The sequence below is a fragment of the Microcaecilia unicolor genome, chromosome 1 (genome assembly GCF_901765095.1).
Source record: "Microcaecilia unicolor chromosome 1, aMicUni1.1, whole genome shotgun sequence".
NCBI classification, from domain to species: Eukaryota; Metazoa; Chordata; class Amphibia; order Gymnophiona; family Siphonopidae; genus Microcaecilia; species Microcaecilia unicolor.
This window is the reverse complement of record NC_044031.1, coordinates 250,249,929-250,272,847: the sequence shown is the minus strand read 5'-3', so window position 1 is coordinate 250,272,847 and position 22,919 is coordinate 250,249,929. Positions and strand designations below refer to the sequence as shown.

At 42.9% G+C, this 22,919-nt stretch overlaps 1 protein-coding gene across 1 annotated transcript in view; it reads left to right on the top strand.

Annotated features, from left to right (window-relative positions):
* TRANK1 (tetratricopeptide repeat and ankyrin repeat containing 1) overlaps positions 1 to 22,919 on the top strand; it is a 222,299-nt gene that overhangs the window by 115,384 nt on the left and 83,996 nt on the right. The window contains exons 11-13 of the mRNA XM_030205498.1: positions 1,214 to 1,483; positions 12,064 to 12,240; positions 13,329 to 16,247. Of these exons, the coding sequence (XP_030061358.1) occupies positions 1,214 to 1,483; positions 12,064 to 12,240; positions 13,329 to 16,247 (3,366 nt within the window). The remainder of the gene's footprint in view (positions 1 to 1,213; positions 1,484 to 12,063; positions 12,241 to 13,328; positions 16,248 to 22,919) is intronic.

Genomic DNA, 22,919 nt, shown 5'->3' with positions numbered 1-22,919 from the left:
TAAAAAGTTTTTAATGTAGTACCTAATGTATAAGTTAGATTATTTTATATTATTTTGCAGATATAAATGATTGCTTTTTGCTAAATGACTTCTAGGATGGGATGGTGAAGAAATTTAAATATAAATTACCTTTGAGGCTGTGATAGTGTGTTGTTGTTCATCATGAGCTACTTTGGTGTGGTAAGTCATCAAATGTAGTAAAGTAAAGATTTAGTTATATTTGTAAAGCTCTACATTTTTTTTTAGCTGTTGTAGCATTCTAAAGAAACCAAACATTAAAGAGAGATTCTGATAATGAACACCTAATATACCGTGTTTCCCCGAATATAAGACACTGTCTTGTATTAATTTTTGCTCCCAAAACGGCGCTAGGTCTTATTTTCAGGGGATGTCTTATTTTGGGGAAACACGGTTGGCCCGCCCACCCTCCCTCCATCACTTCTGCAACTAACCCCCCACCCGAGATGGCCCCCCCACCCGAAGTCGCCGTGCCACCCCTCCGTCGCTCCGGAACTAACCTGAAGCCTCCTTTCACTTGCCTTCCAGTTCGCATCGCAGCAAGCAGCAGGGCAGGCCTCTCCTTCCTTCCGTGCCCCACCCTCGCCTGACGTTACGTTACGTCAGGCGAGGGCGGGACACAGAAGGAAGGTGTGGCCTGGCCTGCTGCTTGCTGCGATGCGAACTGGAAGGCAAGTGAAAGGTTACTTTCGGAGCGACTTCGGGTGGGGGGGCCATCTCGGGTGGGGGGTTAGTTGCAGGAGTGATGGAGGGAGGGTGGGCGGGCCAACCGTTACTTTCGGAGCGATGGAGGGGGGGGGGCGGCGATCTCGGGTGGGGGGTTAGTTGCAGGAGCGACGGAGGGAGGGTGGGCGGACCAACCGTGTTTCCCCGAAATAAGACATCCCCTGAAAATAAGACTTTGCTAGGCCTTACTTTCAGGGGAGGCCTTATATTTACTAAGGGCACCAAAACCTGGGTAGGTCTTATTTTCGGGGGATGTCCTATTTTCGGGGAAACACGGTAGGGTGATTAGCAATTTATCATCCTGGTTGTAGACAGTGAGACCATGCATGTCCTAGCCATATGTTTGATGTGCATGCAACCACTACAGCTCTAATGGTGCCTAATTTCCATGGGAATTTTTCTTTTCTATAGTTTTGTTTGTGTATGTGTTTTTTTTTTTTTTTTTAATTTTCCTGTTGCATGATTTCAGAAATCCCCACAGAAGCTGTATGTGACATTCCTGATCGCTTCTCCAATCACCTGATCATACAGCTGCTCCACAAACGGAAATGGCATGAGGTCTTGTTGCTGTTGACTCGGAATGCCAATGGAGAGAGCCCACCCCAGACTACAGGGAAGGAGGATGGGCTTCTTAAAAACTGCCACCTCCAGAAGTTCAATATTGGCAGCATCATCGGCCATCTCAGTGCAGGGGGCAAGCAACGTATCCAGCTTCTGAAGTGCTTGCTGGACAGAGGAGGTAAATGCCAATGGACATCCTATATAATAAAACTCACCCTCAATGTTCTGAGTACACTGACGTCACTGTCAGTTCCTCCGGGCACTTCCTTCCGGTTCGAAGGGTTCGTGGTGGTGAAGCCACCGAAATCACTGTGTTGGGGCCCCGCCCTCGCGTCAAACGTGCTGACGTCGAGGGCGGAGCAATGGCGTCAGTGGCTTCACAACCGACGACTCAGCACATTGAAGGTGGCGTTGATGAGGTCCGCAACAATGGCGGTCAGTGCCTTCACAACGCCGAAGGGGTGAGCAGGGAGGGGGGGTTTGGGAGGAAAACCTTGCTAGTGCCCGTTTCATTTGCGCCTGAAACGGGCATGTTTTACTAGTTTTCTTATAAAAGTTAGACCTCCACTAGAGTGATGTGGTGCTTTCCAGTGTTGGGCAAGTTGCATTACTTGTTTGATGAAAGAAATATGTTAAACAGTTGTTTCAACATTATATAAAATTAATTCTAGCAATTGGAAATCCATCCATTATCAAAGAAAGCATCTAAACAGAAAAGCTCAAGTCCTCAAATATAGAGATACAGTACAATTAGAGAGAGATTTAAATCAAGGGAAAAAACAATTTAAAAAAAACCATGAAAATATGAGCAGTACAGAAATCAATCATTCATGACCTATATTCAGTAGTCCTCAGTGTGGCAACACCAGGCAGAGCCGCCTTCTGATATCAATGCCAACAAAGAAACAAAAACTTATTCAATCTGAATGGCTGATCATAGGGTTCTAGTATTTGAAGAGTCAGTAGCAAACCCATGATATATTTCAATAACAGTGTCTTGATACAAGGAAACTGATACACTGATTACTTCACGAGAATTGTCATGTAGAAATATGTCCAATTCAGCAGCAACATCACTTCTGTCGCTGCCATCAACATTCTGAAAACAGAAGAAGTCAACTTCATCACCACAATCACTACTGGATGATGCTGATGCAGTTTCATGGTCTACATTGCTTCAAAAAGAAGTTCTTTGTATTTCATTTTCATTTCATTCTCTTCAACCCAACAAGACAAAATGGCAGCAGCATAACTTTGCAATCAAGATAATAACTAAAATGATAATCGGGCCCACATTGAAGTGTTCGAGCCAGAGGTGAGGCATTTTTAAGCTCTCTTCCAACTTTAGTCAGCTTTGTTTTCAGCGCTACCAAAGTGGACAGCTAAAATCCCAAGCAACATTTAGCTTCATTTTGTAGGATGTCCAGAGCAGTGGACTCATGACATGGCAGGACTCGCCCAGAAAAATTACTTCATGTTGTCTTAATCCTGTCACTCCCACAGCTGTGCACAATTCATTATCTGAATTCATGTTTTTATCAATAATGAAATAAATTTTCTCAACAGTATAGAAGAAAGAATTCCACTGTATTGCATTAGGAATGATCAACTGCATATTGCATTTTTCTTGTACAATATCAGCTGCCTGAGCACTTCAGCTTGTCGTGTTTCAAAATGCTGGACACTTTGCATTGAGCTTGAAAAATCTTGTACGCTTTATCATTACAAGCATCTTCCACATCATAGCTACCAAGTTTAGAGTGTGTGCCGGACATCATTAGTGTGGTGTCAAACTATACTTCCCTTCTACTGTATCATGACCATCAGAAAAGACCTTGTTGATATTAGTGAAGACATTCTCTTCTGATTCAGATTCTTGAGGATTGAGAAACAAGCTGTGATCCGTTGAGTCATCCAAAAATAAATGGAAGGCTTTGACAAAGTTAGAGCCATTGTCTGTGATGGTAATTGTCACCTTATCTTTCAGATTATATTTATTATGGATAGTCTTGAGAGTTGATGCTATCAGATCATAAGTGTGTTGCCCCTTTATACGTTGACAGGTAAGAGTGGGAGAGTGAAGTTCTAGAGAAGTTTGTCTAACCAATGAACAGTCATATTGAAGAAACTGTGATTACGACTTGTCCAGGTATTAGCACTTGTACAAACATAAGGAGTTTTGCTCAAATGAGCTGTCAGTGTTTCTTTCATTTTGCCAAATTTATCCTGAAGACATTCAACCAAAGTTTTCCGACTCATAACCAATCTCGCTGGTTGCAACCCAATGACGAGCTTAACAAAAGGTGACTGCTCGACAGTGCTGAATGCCTGCATATCTTCTACGACAAATTTCATGATGAGGTTATCCGCTTGAGCCTGCGACACTTTGATGTCATGGTTAAAATCAACAGTTGATTGAACCATGGTATCGATTTGTGTTTGTGTGAGGTTCTAGTTCGTGAGGGTGCTATTTCGTCTAGTATGCTTTTGCATCTTTTATCCCATTCTGTGAGGTAGTTAATGGAGTCAGTTTATGTTGACCGTTCGTTATTGTATATCAGTTGCCAGAATGTTTTTATTTCTACTTGACCTCTTGTGCTGTAGGTTGTGTGTTCTTGTGTTCATTGTGAACCCTTCTTCCGCCAGTGTAGGGACAGGTTTAGTTTGTAATGGTCGGTCCATGGTGTTTCTGTCCATTTGATATCAGTTATTGTTAAATTTTGGTCTGTTGAAAGTTTGTGTGAGATGAGATCGAGCGTGTGTCCTTTTTTGTGGGTTGGTTGCATTTGTGGCCATTTGAGATCCCATAAGAGGAGGAATTCCTTACATTCTCATGCGTTGATTGAGTTTGGGTCTTCTAAGTGAAGGTTGATGTCTCCTAATACTAGTATATTGGAGTTGGTTGCACATGTGCTTGAGATGAAGTCCATGAAGTTAGTCTGGCCTTCGTTCCAGTTGCCTGGAGGTCTGTAAAACAGGATACAGTTCAGGTGATCGTGTAGGGTTTTGTTGTGGATTCTAATTGAGGCAATTTCTAGTTGAGGTGTTAAGGACTCAGCAGTGATTTCGGTGGTGAAATAGGATCGATAGATTAGTGCTATGCCTCCACCTCTTTTTTTTCTTTCCTGGTCCAGTGTGTGATTTTGTATCCTGGGGGGCAAAGGTCTAGGATTATAGGGTACTTTTGGTCATGGATCCAGGTTTCGTTGATGAAGAGTACGTCAAGGTTTTCTGACATGATCCAGTCTGTTAGTATTGCTGCTTTATTTACAGCGGATCTGGCGTTGATGTAGCCCACTAGGATTGTTTGGAATGGGTCTTCTGTGTTTTGGTGATGTGTGGACCTTTAATAGTTGACGTTTCTTTGTTACAGTGGGTTTGTTTGGACCCTTCTTTCCCTTCTGTTATGATTGTCCGAATGTTAGTGTTCTTCTTTTGTTCAAGTTGTTACCGGTTTGATGAGGTGTGTGGTGTGTCTGATTAATCTTTGATGATTGTGTAGTATGGTTATGATATTACTTTCTGCAAGTGGGGTGGTCAGTGCTCGGTGGATCAGTGTTAAGGAGTAGATTATTAGGAGTAATTTGGAGGTATTCATTTTGGTTTCTATTCCCTGTGGCTAGTACTAAGACCATGTTCTGATGATTGGATGCGTGATAGGACTTTATTCTTGGTGTGGAATCTGGTGGTCTGGTCTTGTGTGTAAGTTTAGCTAGCCTTTCATCTGCAGAGATCAGTATTGGGTCTGGTTTCAGTTATAAGTTAATGAGCAGGGGAGCTGGGGGGGAGAGTAGCTCTGAATCACGGTCCTCCTTTGATCTATCTCACAGGAACTGATGTTTCACATCCTCCTAGCCCAGGGATGTTCCGGCTCCTGTTTCTAGTTTTGTCTGGAGACAGAGGGGAGGCAGAGGGAAGGGGGCATTACAGAGTACTTTCAAGGTAGTTAATAGGGAGGTGTCACAATATGTAGCTGGCTGTCTTTGATTGCTGGCCGGTTGGCTCAGAGGGAGAGGTTGTTCATGGTCAGGGAAAGGTACTTAATTGCTCTTTGGAATGTGTTAGGCAGGGAATACTAGCGCTTGACTAATGGTTTTAGGCTTCACAGGACAGAGTTATGTACATTTTAGCAGTCTTGCTTCTCCAACTAAGAGCTTGCTTGCGTTCAGACCAGTTAATGTTAGGTTGATTTAATCAAAGCCACAAGATCAATTTATCCTTTCAGTTAGATCAACCCGCACAAATTCGCACTCCTCACAAGCCCAGCATCCCTGGTATAATCATATGCAGTGCAGAAGGCTCCTTCAAAGGCACACTGAAAGTGTCCTTTGCTCCTTGAGCAATCACTTAGTCTCTACTTTGGTTTTTTACTGTTAGGCCCTTCAGACCTTGTCAGCTGCAAAGTCTTGACATCCCGAGACACAATAGGCAGTTTACTCATGGTCAGATGTTCAGAAGCGTTGCCCAGGGCACAGGGACTCCACAGTCCCGAGAGCTGTGTGCTTGATTGGAGGTAGGAACCAGGGGAGAGGCAGTGATCTCGACTGTCGTCGTAGCTCTACTCCGAGCCTCTTGGAGCCTGTCTCCGGGTTGCTTCCGCCGCGTTCTCTTTTACTCACGATCCGCTGGGGATCCCAGGGCACAGGGACTCCGGCTGCTCCCGGCGCAGGGATTCCAGCTGCTTCCGGAGTGGACGTGGGCCGCTCCCACCGCAGCCATATTGAGCGGTGTGGAACTGTGGGGCCGGCCGCGTATGGTGTGATGATCACTATTACATAGATGGGCACCCACCCGGATATCGGAAACACTACCTCCATTAGTGAGCACTAGATCCAGCATCGACCCTTCCCTTGTGGGTTCCATCATCATTTGTCTGAGCAAGGCACTTTGACAGGCATCCACAATCTCCCTACTTCTTTCCGATTCCACAGACGGGACGTTCCAATCCACGTCAGACAAATTGAAATCTTCCAACAGTAGCACCTCCCCTTTCATACCAATCTTTTGAATATCTTCTATCAGATCCTTGTCTAACTTCTCCTTTTGCACAGGAGGTCTGTAGATAACTCCTGTGTAGATACAGGTTCCATCTTCTCTTTCCAGGACTATCCATAAAAAAGCTTCTTTTCCCCAGGTTCCCCGCGTTTCAGCCGCTCTGATATTCTCTCTCACATACAGAGCCACTCCTCCACCTCTTTGGCCCTCTCTATCCTTCCTAAAAAGATTATAGCCTGGTACATCACATCCCATTCACGAGAATCATTGAACCACATCTCCGTAATAGCAACAATATCCAAGTTTTCTTCAAACATCAGGGCTTGCAAGTCTTTTGAACCCTTTTACTTAGACTACGAGCTTTTGTGCACATAGCTTTCCATGTGCTTAGTGAGTTTGGGTGTTTTTTTATATTTACATGACCTTTCCCTTTGCCATCATGTTTATTCTGGGGGTGACTTTCCAAAATCCCCTGTTTCCTTTTGTCACCCCCACCCTCTAGTTTAAATGTCTAGAAATATACTGTCTGAATTTCTCCCCAAGGATCCTTTTCCCATCACAGAAAGATGTAGCCCATCATTACAGTGCAGCCTGTTATTTTTCCACTTATTACCCCATTCGCCTAAGTATCTAAAACCTTCTTCTTTACACCAAGACTCAAGCCACTTATTGAATTCCTCTGTTTTGCGTAGTCTTTCCTCTCCCCTCCCCAACATAGGAATTACTTCAGAAAAGGCCACAGTCCGAACTAAAGATTTCAGTCCCTCCCCAAACTTCTGGAACATGCTCTGTGCTGTAAACTTGCTATTGTTGGCCAGGTCATTTGTCCCCAGGTGAATTAGAACATCAGCATTAGAAGCCTTGATTCAGTATAGAATATTGCATAATGCGTATATCACCAGACGTAAAGGGAAGGCAATGGGTTTGTGGGATACAGATATGTATAACAAATGTAATATAAGCAGGGGGTCCTTAGTGTATCATTTCCTGGAGTGTGTCAAACTTGAAGGATATTGGCCTAAAGTGGTGGCGTTGTTGGAAAAGGTGCTGTAGAGCTCTTATGAGTGGACATATGGAATTATGCTGATGGGATCGGATGTGGAACTGCAGGAGCAGGGGCTGAATAGTAGTAAGTGTCATTATATATTACTGGCGCTGTTGTTGGCTAGGAAGGTCATATTGCAGCAATGGATAAGCCATTTATCGCCGCCCATTGACCAATGGTATGAGCATCTGCATCAGATGGCTGACTGGGAGATTCGAAGAACAGCTAACCTGGGAAATAGGGCAACTAAGGAGTATAATGGTATATGGAAGCGCTGCTTGGAATGTATTCCAACTCGTCCTATAAATAGTGCCTCTGTTGGAATTTCCGCGATGGGTGCTAAAAGGTCTTTTTGAATGAGCAATTCTGGACGGGAGGGGGAGGGAGGTATAAAGGAAATGGATACAGTGGGATGGGATAATTGGGGATGGCTAGACATAATACTTATGGAGTGAATAATATGTGTACTGTATCCTATAGCTACTTTCATGTTAGTATTACTGTTTACAATTGCTATATGTTTGTATTGGAAAGCTCTGCTTGTTCTCAATAAAAAAAGATAAAAAAAAAAAAAAGCATTAGAAGCCTCGCTCTCTTCTCGGATTACTTTCAGTATTTGGCCTGTACATCTTGTAGCTGAAGATCCTGGAAGACATTTCACTACATTGGAAGATATTAAGAGCAGAAGAAAGGTAACCTCAGTTACCAATCAAACCAAGTCTGAAAATGCCCTGCGCAGCTCTCAGCTCACAAGGTAAACGTAGGTTCTACTACCCAGGTAAAAATAAATTGCCCCTCCTCCAGAGCTATGAGTCACCAGATGCTATGTAACCAAAATTGATTGAATTAAGTCTCTGACAGTGTAGTTTCAACACACAATTCTAATGAAAACAGACACCAGATTCAATGTCACCAGATTAAGTCACAAGTTTAAAAACACTTGGCACAGGTTCCAATGAAAACACCTTTAAGACAATTCCAGCATAAAAAGATGAAATCACTAGCACAGATTTTCAAAACACAATTCTCTAAAATCCCTTTAAGACAATACCAGCATAAAAATATAAAATCACAGTGCAATATAGGCAATAGGATAGAGACAGATAAGGAACTTAGAGGTCAGACCCTCTGCACGTGAAAGGACAGGTTTTTTTTTTGTGTTAATAAGATAGAATAAAAAGGGGGTGTAATAGAATAAAGGAGTCAATAATTTATCAGGAAGATATTAAGAGCGGGACACGGGTAACCTCAGTTACCAATCAAACCAAGTCTGAAAATACCCAGCGCAGCTCCCAGCTCACAAAGTAAACCTAAGATCTTATAGAACTTTAATGGTAGTCCATCTGGCCCTGGCACCTTTAACAACGCTAAATGTTTTAATAGCATACTGCAGATCACCTGAGTGAATTGGGGCATTTAAAATCGCCAAATCTTCTTCAGTTACCATTGGTAAAGGTCAATTTGATAAGAAAGCAGTGCAGCATTTGAGTAATATGTTTATCAATTAAATATTGGCCTTTAGATCCTTAGGGATGGGGACAAAGCAGGGCCCTATCTCCTTGTGCACCAATCTGGCTAAGCAAATACCCATTCTCTTACCATATTAAAGAAATGTTGATGGCCAAACTTTAGACTATTCACAGTATGCTGATGTATCAAGCCATTAAGGGTACGCTGTAGCTGGAAATACGGAGCTCGATTTTCCTAGGTCAAATTTTGAGCCAATGTTTAATGAGCTTGTTTTAACTGTGAATGAAGGAGCAAGATCCAGCGATTCAGTTGTTTGTATTTCTGATGAACGATTATCTTGCTCCTTAAAACAGCTTTACCCATCTCCCAAACAAGTCCCAGGGCATCCCGATGGGCACATTTGTTTTCACTATATTCCTCCCAACCAAAAAAGTTTGGAAGGCCTCATTATCCCTATGTCCCAAGGGCATTTGCCATAAGGGCTATCCCTCCTTTCTAGGCGATAATATAATTAATTGCATAATGGCATGATGAGATATACCAACAATTCTCAATAAGAAACAAACTCTATTATACTCTATATAGAAACAATAACTGCTAATTTTTGTGGAGATATGTGATCCACTCAAATATTAGATTTTACCAGAATAAACCTCAAGAGGCATAAACTTTTCTTTATTAAGTGACTTTATATATTTGAAAACCTTTTTATGATTGTATTATTGGAACATATGATGAAGTTGAGGTGGTATGTGACCACACTTGAGTAATATAAGGAGTTTTGTAGAAGCAGTTGTTTTCTGTAAAATAAATAAATTAACAAAACATTTATTTTTTTCTTTGTCTTATTTGGGCTACTGTTGTAGATACATTATTTTTTGTTGTATTTTATGTTACCTTAAGATGGGGGTAAGCAGTTGGTGTCAAATTTCTGGTACTGGTATTGAAATCTTTTACCATATCAGAGAGACAGAGGGGCAGGGAAACCCGTATTATCGAAACAAGGTGGGCGTCCATCTTTCGTTTCGATAATACGGTCAGGGACACCCAAATCTCAACATTAAGGTCGACCTTAGAGATGGTCGTCCCCGGTTTTCAGTGATAATGGAAACCAAGGATTCCCATCTCAGAAACGACCAAATGCAAACCCTTTGGTCGTGGGAGGAGCCAGTATTCGTAGTTCACTGTTCCCCCTGACATGCCAGGACACCAACCGGGCACCCTAGGGGGCACTGCAGTGGACTTTACAAATTGCTCCCAGGTGCATAGCTCCCTTACCTTGTGTGCTGAGCCCCCCAACCCCCCCCCAAAAAAAAAAAAAAAAACCCACTCCCCACAACTGTACACCACTACCATAGCCCTTATGGGTGAAGGGGGGCACCTACATGTGGGTACAGTGGGTTTCTGGTGGGTTTTGAAGGGCTCACATTTACCATCAGAAGTCTAACAGGTAGGGGGGGATGGGCCTGGGTCCGCCTGGCTGAAGTGCACTGCACCCACTAAAACTGCTCCAGGGACCTGCATACTGCTGTGATGGAGCTGGGTATGACATTTGAGGCTGGCACAAAATATTTTTAAAGTTTTTTTTTTTTTTTTGGAGGGTGGGAGGGGGTTAGTGACTACTGGGGGAGTAAGGGGAGGTCATCCCCGATTCCCTCCGGTGGTCATCTGGTCAGTTTGGGCACCTTTTTTAGGCTTGGTCGCCAGAAAAAATGGACCAAGTAAAGTCGGCCAAGTGCTTGTCAGGGACGCCCTTCTTTTTTCCATTATCGGCCAAGGACACCCATGTGTTAAGCACGCCCCAGTCCCGCCTTCGCTATGCTTCCAACACGCCTCCGGGAACTTTATTCGTCCCCGCGATGGAAAGCAGTTGGGGACGCCCAAAATCGGCTTTCAATTATGCCGATTTGGGCGACCCTGTGAGGAGGACACTCATCTCCCGATTTGTGTCTAAAGATGGGCGCCCTTCTCTTTCGAAAATAAGCCTGATAATGGCATATACTTTGCTAATAGGGGTGCTGAGGGGCAAAGTTTGAATAGAGCATGGTCAGAGTTAGCAAGTACATACATAGATTATAAAATACTAGCCATTAAACCCGTTAAAACGGGCAAGTATTGGTATGCTCTATTTTGATGTATAATTCCCTCCTTCCCTCCCTCCCAGCTCCAAGGCCTGATTCCCTCCCAGCTCCAAGGGCCCCCTACTTCTGACCTCCCATGTCCAGCATCCTCCCTCCTTCCCTCCCAGCTCCAAGGCCCCCTGTCTCTCCCTCCCTCCCAGCTCCAAGGCCCCATTCCCTCCCCTCCCAGCTCCAAGGGCCCCCGTGCAAGCCAGCTCCAAGGCCCCCCTCCTCCTGAGCATTTTTCCTGCCTTCCCCTCCCCCCCGAGGTCGCCGCTATCGCCCCTCCCCCCCTGAGGTCGCCGCTACCGCTCCCTCCCCCCCCCCCCGAGGTTGCCGCCGGCCCCCCTCCACCCGGGCCCTCTGTTCTACATTTAACTTACAGCACCGAAACCACAGGCAGATCAGCTCCCGTCGACCTTCCTTCTCTGCCTGTGTCCCGCCCTCGTGTGACGAGGGCGGGACACGTAGGCTGGGAAGGAAGGCCGACGGGAGCTGATCTGCCTACGGTTTCGGCGCTGTAAGTTAAATGTAGAAGAGAGGGCCTGGCCTGGTGGAGGGGGTTGGCTGCGACCTTGGAGGGGGGGGCGGCGGCGGCGACCTGCAGGGGTGGGAGCGGCAGCGGCAACCTCAGGGTGGGGGAGCAGCAGCGTCGACGTCCGTGTGGCAGTGACTGCACTCCTCCTCAGCGCAGAGTTTCCCTCTCTGTTCCGTCATCACGTCTTGATGTGGGGGCGGGACAGAGAGGGAAGTCTCTATTGCGCATTTGCAGGTGAGTCGGTCACTTGCCATTTATATGTTTGATGCTAATTTACACCTATACTTAAATAATCTAGGCATGGCCATTTACACTTGTTCTTGAGCAGGTGTAAATCTCTGTGACTGCAATGTAAGAGCAATTTTTTGCTGCTTACGTTAATATTTTATAAAGAGACATAGATGCCTACTTATAAAGTTACCCTCTGTGTTGATTAGCATTCTCTTTTCCTAAATTATAAGCTGGCAGAAAACACCCTTTTTGTCATTACTTATTCAGTATGCCTTGTGTGCAGCTTGCTACTTCTGCAGTATATCATCACCTTGTATAAAGGAAGTGAAGCTTAATTCCACTGTAATCTTTTTCTTTAGCATCTCCTGATGGGTTTGGAGCCAGCTTTGAAAAGCCCCTTTGTACTTGTTTAAAGAAGGAAGATTTTGAGTTGGCATATTTGTTGCTGACCCGAGGAGCAGATCCCCAGAGTCTGTCTCTTTTGGAGGGAGACACTCCTTTACATGTTGCAGTTTCCATCATTCTAAACAAAAGAGGTAAGTAGTTTACAGCTGGGCTTGGCCAAAGTTATGGTTGCTTTTTAGTTTGGGGTTTTTCCCCCTTATAGTTTGTTTGGAACCAGGTAATTTTTGGAAATAGCAGTTATGAGAATTGTGTTTCCAGTTTGTGGTTTTGAATCAGGTGTTTCAGGATATGCACTAAGAATTTGGTCAACCTCCCATCCCCTTTCTCACTGCAAGTTTAGTTCTCTTCTTGTGGGACAACGTTTGTTTATCCAGGGTCTCCCAAACTCAGGCGTATCATTTTGGCAGTTGAAGTAATTTAAAGGGCAATTCTGTAACCTAGGTATCCAGTGTGTAGAATACTGGCATTTTTGTGCATATGCATGTAAATGCCAGCATAGCACCTAAGCACTGTTCTGCAAATACCTGCTTAATTTACGTAGTGGGTGCTTTCAAAGGGAGTGTACAAAGAGGCGGGACATCGGTGGGGCTTCCACTTAAGCACCTAAAGTACAGAAAACTGTAAGTTAGTTGTGTCTCTGCGCATATGAGCATTCACACCAGCGCTGTGGCTGGTGTAATTATGGGCATCTGAATGCTAGGTATGTCTCTAAACTGGGTTACGGTACTACTCTGTAATGGAACCTAGGCTCTTAGGTTCTATTTTAGAATAGGCTCTTACTTGCACCCTCAAGACACCTAAATGGAAGCACCCAGTTATAGAACTGCCTCCTTAGCAGCTAAAAGTAACCATTTTGATGTGGGTGATTTAGGGGAGGGGTTAAAGTCCTGGGTCATGTCTCTATTTCTGCTCATGTACATTTCTAAAAGGAATGCTCCAGCTCTGTGCTGGCAAGTACATGTTTAATCCTTCAAGTCTTTTTGCATATATTACCAAACATTGAAAGCCCTTAGTAATTTCACTTAGGAATTTGGGAGCATAAATTTATGCAAGTTGCTTGTCAGTTGGAAAACTTCAGCTGCTTGCATTATTTTATAATGTCTTGTTATGATCTTTGTAATTCTGATAGAGATTTTTTTTTAGTTTCTGTTGTAAAACATCTGTAAAGCACTGAAGTAAGTAATATAACACGTAATTTCCAATCCTTTTTTTCTTGTAGATGATATTGGTTTACGCTTCCTGAGCTACCTTCTTGACCTATACAGCTCAAAGCCAGATGAGTTTCCATATCTTGATCCAAATGTCCAAGACAAACAGGGAGATTCAGTGATGCACCTGCTCTTTCAAAATGTAACCACAAAGCAAATAAAGGAGCAAAGCATAAAGAAAATAATGGACTTGCTAGCAAAGTTTGACATCAACTTAACTTTAAAGAACAAATGGGGAAAAGATGTGAGGCACAGAATTAAAAAGAATGACCCACGGCTGCTTTTGTGGAATAAAGCTGTGTCTGAGAGCAAAAAGAAGCATAGGCAAGACACATCTGCTCAACTGGTGAAGCCAGCCAAGCCTCTTTCAAATGGCAATACAGTAGAGTCAAAAATGGCTCTTCATTCGTCTTTCTCTTCCACGTCCACTTCATTGCCTTCAGTGGCTGAACCACAGGCTAATGCACAAGAACTGGAACCTGTTGTAAATAACATTGACAGACGGTTGACAGTTTTAGATGTAAGACAACCAGAAAAGACATTAACTCGGAGGGAATGTTTAGTGCAATCAATTGCTTTCCTGATCCAGCAAATTATATTGAGTAAACCTGTGAAAGAAGATACTGAATTAATATCAAAGTTCTTGGTAACTGCTGCCACTGAAGAAGAAAAGAACAGGTCATCGGATAGTCAAGGAGTTAAGACTTTGCCTAGTATTGGAATTGCTTGTAATGACATCAGCATACTAAAAGATAATGGAGATGATGATAACTCTGGAGGGGTTGTTCTGTCCACACTTGATGAAGATAGTGAACTGGATGAACAAATTGATGATACAGATGATTTAATAAATATACAGGATTTTGACAGCATGACTTGGGAAATTGAATGTACTTCAGATGCACTTAAGAAGCTAGGGAGCAGAGCTGTACCCTATTGTATGAAAAAAAAAATTGTCCTCGTAGTTCAACAGCTTGGCAATGGGGAGTGGGTACAGAGCCTTCAGAAGCGTTTGAAATACTTGAAAAGTGACATTCAGCTCTTTGAAGCAAAATTGGACAAAGGAGCCAGGATGTTATGGGAGCTTGCAATTGACTTCTCACCTCGGTGCAGTGAAGCCCCAGAAAAGATAATAGAGACAGAACAGTCAGTGTATCCTGTGGAAAAATCTGGTAGAGTTTACACAGAAATCATTCGAATATGGGATATTGTTCTCGATCATAATAAACTCAACCGGCATATAGATAATATATGTAGTGCATACAATCGTGGCTTGACCTGTATCCTGCGAAAAAAGCTGAAGGGTATAAATAAAGGCCAGCTTTCCTCTAACTTGAACACACAAAAACGTATTCCTCGATGTTATGTTGAAGATCTTGATTTCTTAAAATCTAAGGAGCCTGTTATACCTGATTATTTCCCTCCAGCAAGTGCAGTGGAAACAGAATATAATATAATGAAATTTCACAGTTTTAGTACAAACATGGCCTTTAATATCATAAGTGATATGAATTCCCCTGTTGAGTATCCTTTCAGAGTGGGTGAATTAGAATATGCAGTCATTGATCTCAATCCTAAACCTCTGGAAGCAATCATTTTAATAGGGCGGAGTGGAACAGGGAAGACCACTTGTTGCTTATACAGGCTGTGGAAGAAATTCCATTCCTACTGGGAAAAGGCTGATGAGGTGGGAGGCCCTTGGCTAGTTAGGCAAACATGGCAGCAAAGAAAGTTGAAAAATGTAACTGACATAGAAAGCACAGGGGAGGAAGAAGAGGAGGAGGAGGAAGAAGCAACAGAAGAAGATGGGTCACTTGATGAACAGGAAACGTTGGATAGTATAGATGATGAACAGGATGAGGAAGATGGACTTCAATCATCTTGTGATAGTGAACATGACGATGACAACTGTGGCATCGATGAGTCAGAGAAACTGGAACACTTTCATCAGATCTTTATCACAAAAAACCATGTCCTGTGTCAAGAAGTCCAGAGGAACTTTATAGAGCTAAGTAAGTGTACTAAAGCCACAAGTCATTTCAAACCAGTTGAGCCAAACGTTTATCGGCTCCAAGATCTCAAAGATGAGAATTTTCCATTGTTTGTTACCTCCAAGCAACTACTGCTTTTGCTTGATGCATCAATGCCTGACCCATTTTTTCCAAGAAATGAAGATGGAAGTCTCAAAAGAAACATTGTAGGATGGTCCACTCAGGATGAATTAGTCATTCCAGATTTGTTAGATGAGGAGGAAGAAGGTGATGTGGAAGGAGAATATGGTGAGGAAGAGAATGCATCAGAAGCTCACATTAAAGAAACTGATCCTCGAGTTTTTGTGAACCATGAAGTATTTACAAATGAAATGTGGCCAAAAATGGTAAAAGGCAAACATGCATATAATCCAGCTTTGGTTTGGAAAGAGATAAAGTCTTTCTTGAAGGGATCTTTTGAGGCTTTAAGCTGTCTTCGTGGCAGACTGACAGAGGAGCAGTATATTAAATTAGGCAGGAAAAGGGCACCCAATTTCCAGGGGGACCGAAAGGAAGTTTATCGTCTCTTTTGTATTTATCAACAAATAAAATCCCAGAGAGGATATTTTGATGAAGAAGATGTCCTTTACAACTTGTCTCAAAGACTTTCCAAGCTCGATGAGCTGTCGTGGTGCATTCATGAGCTTTATGGTGACGAGATTCAGGACTTCACCCAGGCAGAACTGGCACTTCTAATGAGAACTATCAATGACCCTAACTCAATGTTTCTCACAGGTGATACAGCACAGAGCATAATGAAAGGAGTTTCTTTTCGTTTCAGCGACTTGAGGTCCTTATTCCACTATGCAAGCAAAAATTGTGCAAATGATAAGAAGTACTGTACAGTGAGAAAGCCGAAAAGAATATATCAGCTATATCAGAACTACAGGTCCCATTCAGGTACACCATTTTCGTATGATCTTAAATTGAGTTTAAATGCACTGCAATAATGTGGCCCAAAATAATGTAATGGATTTTTTTCACATTGCTTTTGGGTTACCCTGACTTCACATATATAGTGTTGCATATAGATTTGTTAGATCAGCAATAGCACACTCTTTTAAAAAAATTTATTTATGAACATTTTATTATTTGCCAATCTGCAAAGATCCCTGCAGTAGTGAAATAGGGGAATCACATATAAAATGTTTACTTACGAAACACAAACCAACTAAATTTATCTCCTTAAATATGGTTTATTAAAACAAACTCTTTGGAGACCAAAGCGATTTACAAATAAAACATGAGGTTATACATAAAATCTAAGAAACAGAATGCTGTTTTATATAAGAAAAATGCAACTCAATCTTTCATTAAAAAAAAAAGAGAGAGTAAGGAAATAAGTAGTAGTAGTTTAGTTTCTCTAATCTTCACCCACGGGTCACACTCACCGTAACGCAACATTAAATACCAATTGAAAAGAATATGCCTTTAAGCGCAACTTAAATTTGGGGAAAGAAAGTTTGGCCCTAATATCTGAGGGGAGGTCATTCCAGAGTCTTGGGGGAAAGAAGAAAAAAGCTGAATTAAGGGTAGCTTCATGATATGCTTTCTTAGGGGGAGGAATGATTAGTCATGGAGTGAATAGATATGAGGGGTTTTCTAGATGAAGGGCTTTTTGAGTAAGAATTAAGTAAACTTTCCCACCTAAGTCTCTAATCCCAAATTTAAATATATACATAAAGATCCAAATGCAACCTAAATCCCAATCTCCCTATCTATCCATCATGGTATGGCTTTATAAATAAAATGGTAAATTTTTTTTACAAAAGATGAAATATCTCACATTCCACAAGATGGATCCAAACACCGTAAATGTCCTTGCACGGTGAAATAAAAAAGACTTTCCTTTGCATTTTATTTCTTTGATATGTTAATATTCCTTGCTGGAATCTTCCTCAGGCAGGCTCCATCAGGCCCTGGAATGGTTGATGCCTGTGCCTCCACCTGGGAAAGAAAGATGTTAATGGGTGAGATTTCCCTCTTTTCCCCACAGGGATGTCAAAAAGACTGTTGTAAACAAGGCTGGCTGACTCTTAAATAGTCTATTGAACTAGGTACAGTTTATATGAAAGCTTTAAAATATTTACAGTTACAGAACTTATAGTCCGCTGTTACCAAATGTAGTTCAAAGTGGATAACAATAAGAGAACTAGACCAGACATCCAGGACCATATATTGAATTAAAAACAAAATTATAACTAATTCACTGTATTTAAACAGATTTTCTATAGAGAGAGGTTTTAAACAACATCTTAAAACTAGCAAAACTAGACAAGGCTTTAATCCCATTTGGAAGGTGTGACCAAAATGCTGCTGCTTGATACGTAAAAGTTGTCTGAAATAATTTCCAATAGCGAACACCTTTAGGGCTGGGAAACATTTACAAAATTTAGAATGTCGTATAAGATGCATTCTCCCATATATCGGCCTGCATATTAATGTCACCATGGGGCTCATTTTCAAAGCACTTAGACTTACTAAGTTCCGTAGGTTACTATGTAACTTTATAAGTCTAAATGCTTTGAAAATATGCCTCCATATAACCCGGTATGACTCCATACAATATTTTGAAAACTAGAGTACCTAATTTAAACATAATGCAGCCCTCAACTGAAGTCAATGAGCCATTACTTAGAAGAAATATTTTGATAAGCAATTCATTAAACATTCTGGATGAAAGGTTTTCATTCTCACGAATATTCATTGTTGGTGAGATTTGCATATGTTGCCTCCACTGCATGCAAATCTATCTCATGAATATTCATTGTAGATATCCTGAAAACCTGACTGGCTGGGGTGCCTCCAGGACCAGGTTTAGGAACCACTTCTCTAAACTGTACTCTTGGCACCAGTCTCTCTACCAATGTGGCAGCTTTAAATATATCCCCCTTTTCTGACATAGAGGTTTGTTTGTTTGTTTTTTAATTACAGTGGCAGCATTAACCATATCTATTAAATCTTTTCCCCTTTCCATCCCCACCATGACCCCCAGAGCAGGGGTTGAATCAGTTTGGCTTGACCAGTTTCCGCTTCCAAGCTCCCATTGCACGTCCAAGGGCCTGTGCCTCCAACAGGCTCCAAACACTGATTGCGTTCCCAGGAGCCTTTTTGCAACTGTGCCTTGGGTATCAGTCGTGCTTCCGAAGGCCTTCTGAGCATGCTCACAAGGTCCTCGAGTGCTGCTCAGCCACTGTGCTCTCTCTTCTTCCTGGTGAATCGGTCTTCTCTCCTGAGGAAAAGCCTCCAGGGGTCTCTTCCCTGCTAGGTAGGGATACCATATTTGCGGAGACAAAAAGAGGACAGAAAAAATAAAAATGGTTGCTACCTTTACTAAAGAAATACTTAATTGTAGTTAAAGTGATTTACAGTACAGCAGTAGACATTCTACATTTCAAGAACTTCTGGATTTGAGTTTGACTGAGTCTGAGCCTAAGCATACTTATCATAAGACCGTATATCCCTTTGTCTGGCTTTCGTGATGTGTGAAAGTCTTTGCATGACATATGCTTTAAATTGTGCTGCACGAACAAAATTCCTTTGACAAATTCAACCAGCAGAGGAGCAAAGAGGGGATGAGCAATTCCTTTTACTCATTTTAGCACCCCCATATGTCCAGACTGACTAATAAGCCAGAGATGGTTTCTCTCACTACTGCTACTACTACTACTTATCATTTCTATAGTGCTACAAGGCATATGCAGCGCTGTACACCATACACAAAAAGACAGTCCCTGCTCAAAGAGCTTACAATCTAGATAAGACAGGAGACAGACAGAACAATTAAGGGTAGGGGAATAAAGAGGTGAGGATAAAGGATAGGGCAAGTGAGCAGTGGTTAGTAGTCAAAAGCAGTGGTAAAGAGGTGGGCTTTAAGTTTGGACTTGAAAACAGCCAAAGAGGTGGTGGGTAGGTGTGTAGATGGGTAGATGTGTTGGTCATAGGCACATAAAAGAAAAGGAGGACATTTCCCTAAAAATTAAAAATCCTGTAGGACATATCTGAAGATGTCCAAAAAGAGGACATGCCCTCTTAAAAGAGGTCATGTGGAGGGGCATAATCAAATGGGGTGCCAAGTTTTCATGAGGGAGTCCTCGCAGGATGGCCCCCGCGAAGGGGCGGGGAAACCCGTATTTTCGAAACAAGATGGGCGTCCATCTTTCGTTTCGATAATACGATCGGGGATGCCCAAATCTCATCATTTAGGTCGACCTTAAAGATGGTCGATCTAAATGTTGAGATGGTCGACCTTAGAGATGGTCGTCCCCGGTTTTCAGCCATAATGGAAACCGAGGACGCCCATCTCAAAAATGACCAAATTCAAGCCCTTTGGTCGTGGGAGGAGCCAGAATTCGTAGTGCACTGGTCCCCCTGACAAGCCAGGACACCAACTGGGCACCCTAGGGGGCACTGCAGTGGACTTCACAAATTGCTCCCAGGTGCATAGACCTTGGTTGCTGAGCCCCCCCAAAACCCACTTCCTACAACTGTACACCACTACCATAGCCCTAAGGGGTGAAGGGGGGCACCTACATCTGGGTACGGTGGGTTTTGGAGCGCTCACATTTACCACACAAGTGTAATAGGTGGGGGGGGGGGGGGGGGTGGGCCTGGGTCCGCCTGGCTGAAGTGCACTGCACCCACTAAAACTGCTCCAGAGACCTGCATATTGCTGTGATGGAGCTGGGTATGACATTTGAGGCTGGCAAAAAAAAAAATTTTAGTTTTTATTTTATGGTGGGAGGGGGTTGGTGACCACTGGGGTAGTAAGGGGAGGTCATCCCTGATTCCCTCCGGTGGTCATCTGGTCAGTTCGGGCACCTTTTTGAGGCTTAATCGCAAGACAAAATGGACCAAGTAAAGTCAGCCAAGTGCTTGTCAGGGATGCCCTTCTTTTTTCCATTATCGGCCGAGGATGCCCCCGTGAACTTTGGTCATCCCCACGACAGAAAGCAGTTGAGGACACCCAAAATCAGCTTTCAATTATGCTGATTTGGGCGACCCTGAGAGGAGGACGCCCATCTCCCGATTTGTGTCAGAGAATGGGCGCCCTTCTCTTTCAAAAATAAGCCTGATGGTAACCTTAGTGCTAGGTCCACAGCTCTTAGCTCTTTTGTGAGTCTAGATTTCTCTGATTCCAGCCCTGTAGAGCTTGTAGCCTGCGGTTCAGGTTTTCCCCAGTAGAGGGAAACCATCCCTGTCAACCAAATGACCAAGAGACAGAGATCCTGGACAGAATCCCTGCATTTTTCGGAATCCCATGGAGGTCATGGCTAGTCTGCCCCAATTAAATTCAGGTGAGGAATTTTCTCTGGCCCCCTAACAAGCTTCAGTTACCTTCCTTTAGTGTGTATGCTTTATTAATTCCAACTTTATTTACCAATTTTAATAGATAATCATCCCCAAATTATGTAAATGTTGATCATTAGCCTGCCTTTCCTTACATATCCAGCCTACTTTGTTGTTGTTTACCTCTTCCATAGCTCAGTGATTTAATAATCTTCAAGTGGTTACATTTTGCTTAAAGACTGCTGCCAGAGCAGAATGTCGGTTATAGATCTTACTTCTGCCTCAAGTGATTCTTGTCAGAGAGAGCAAGTCTGCCTTCCAAAATCACTTCAATCGGAGATTTCTTCTTTTCCTTCTGTTTTTCAAAACACCTTTCCTTTTTTTTGGGGGGGGGGGGGTGAGGAGAGGAGATAAACGTCACATCTAATCTGGATGTTTCAAATTATATTTAATGGCAGTATGGAGGGGGGCTAACATTTATTCACATACATCCCAAAATTCTGCTTTAGTTCTGTTCTGCAAATATTCGCATATCTTGCATAGTGCGTATTTACAAGGCAGTGTACACATGGGTGGAGCTAGGGCAGAGCATGGGCAGGACCCAAACTTTACATGTATAACTTACAAGTTACGCACATTTCTCCAAAACTCTGTGACTGGTGTAAGTCGTCATGGCTACTGTTCTGTAAAGGAAAATACTTGCATTCCTTTATAGAATAGACTCCTACCAGACATCCTGTTGTTGAATTACCCTTTTTATGTATAGTAAGCTGAATATATAAGTACATGTAGATGTCCTACTAAATGTAGACCTTATATGGTACATGTAGTAGCAATGATACTTGGGTATATAATGGCGATATTGTTAAATAAAATGCCATTTATATGTGTGGTGTTGCACTAAGCTTATCAGTACCTTTTGAAAATTGATCTAAGTGTATGCTAATTGCTGCTTAATATAGCTAAACAGTTAATGCATGCTAATTCCCACATCAAGTCACTTATCACAGCTTTCTAAAGGCTTCTAAAGAATTCAGAACCAAGACCAGATAGTTGGTTTTGCATCTGGGAGCTGAAAACATTGGGGGGGATAATAATATAAATGACTTCAGCGCATGAAATGCAGTTCTACGTGTTCAAGTAGGCACTTTAAAAAAATTTGTTTGGGATAAATTGTTTGGGAATAGGGTTATGTGCTCATAAAATTAGGTGCTCAGAAACCACATTGCCTTTTATGCAGTATACTTGCATGTGTTTCTGAGGGTGGAGCAGGGGCAGGATGGGCACTTGTATCCACATCTTTAAAAATACACACTTCCTTAGCATCCATACCAGACCAGTTCAGGACCTGTGGTTGTGCCTGCCGACAAACAGATGGAGACAGAGACGAAAAGCTTATAGGTCTGCCCTATAAGGGCACCGTGCAGCCTCTGATGCTCAGTATTTCTCTGTCTCCAGCAGATGGTGATGGACAGACCATGCAGCTCCTGAATTGGTTGGAGAGCCAGGTTTCAGTTGAGCAAGGGGGTCTACACTTATCTGGTATTGCTCTGAGTTTAAAAAAAAAAAGAATTTGGTACAGAAGATTTTGTCTTTCAGGAAAATCTCAGAGGAGTCCGATTCCACGCCAATGACCTGATGCTGGCACAGATTTCCAACACAGCCTGATCTGAAGGGACAGACCTATGGACACTAGGAGATGTTCTGAGTGGCAACTCCTTTTCTTCTTTTTCTGTCTCTGGGGGTTGTGTAGCAGTCTTCTGGCAACCCTAATCAGGGGAGCCTGACAGAGCAGTTTCCACACACTGAGCCACAGCACTGACCTCAGTTTTAAGCGTGGCTGATGTGCATGTGGTATAAGTCACTCCAGCAGCCATAGAGGTACTGGCTGAGCGGCTCAAATAGTGTTCCCAGTCTGGGACCAAACAGTGACAAGTAGTGGAATGTTCTGCCTGCTCTGGTACATCTCTTCATCACAAGACAACACCAATTGAAAAAGGGCTGTTTTGGGGCAGGTTGGGCCTTGTCACACTCCTGGAGGGGAAAGCCTGGGAGGGGCCACTATGTTACTGCAGGACCCTTTGCAGTCATGCCTGATGTGGCAGCCACTTTTCAGGCTGTTGGACAGACTGATGATAGTTTTTCTCCTCCAGTGGGTGTTTCTCCTTTGTCCATTGAGACTGGTGAGGCTTTTCGGTTAGCTGCAGGAAATTATTTTTCCACAGAATGTGTTCTCTTATTGCACATAGCCTTTCTGTTAATCATCTCAGGTGGAACCCTTGT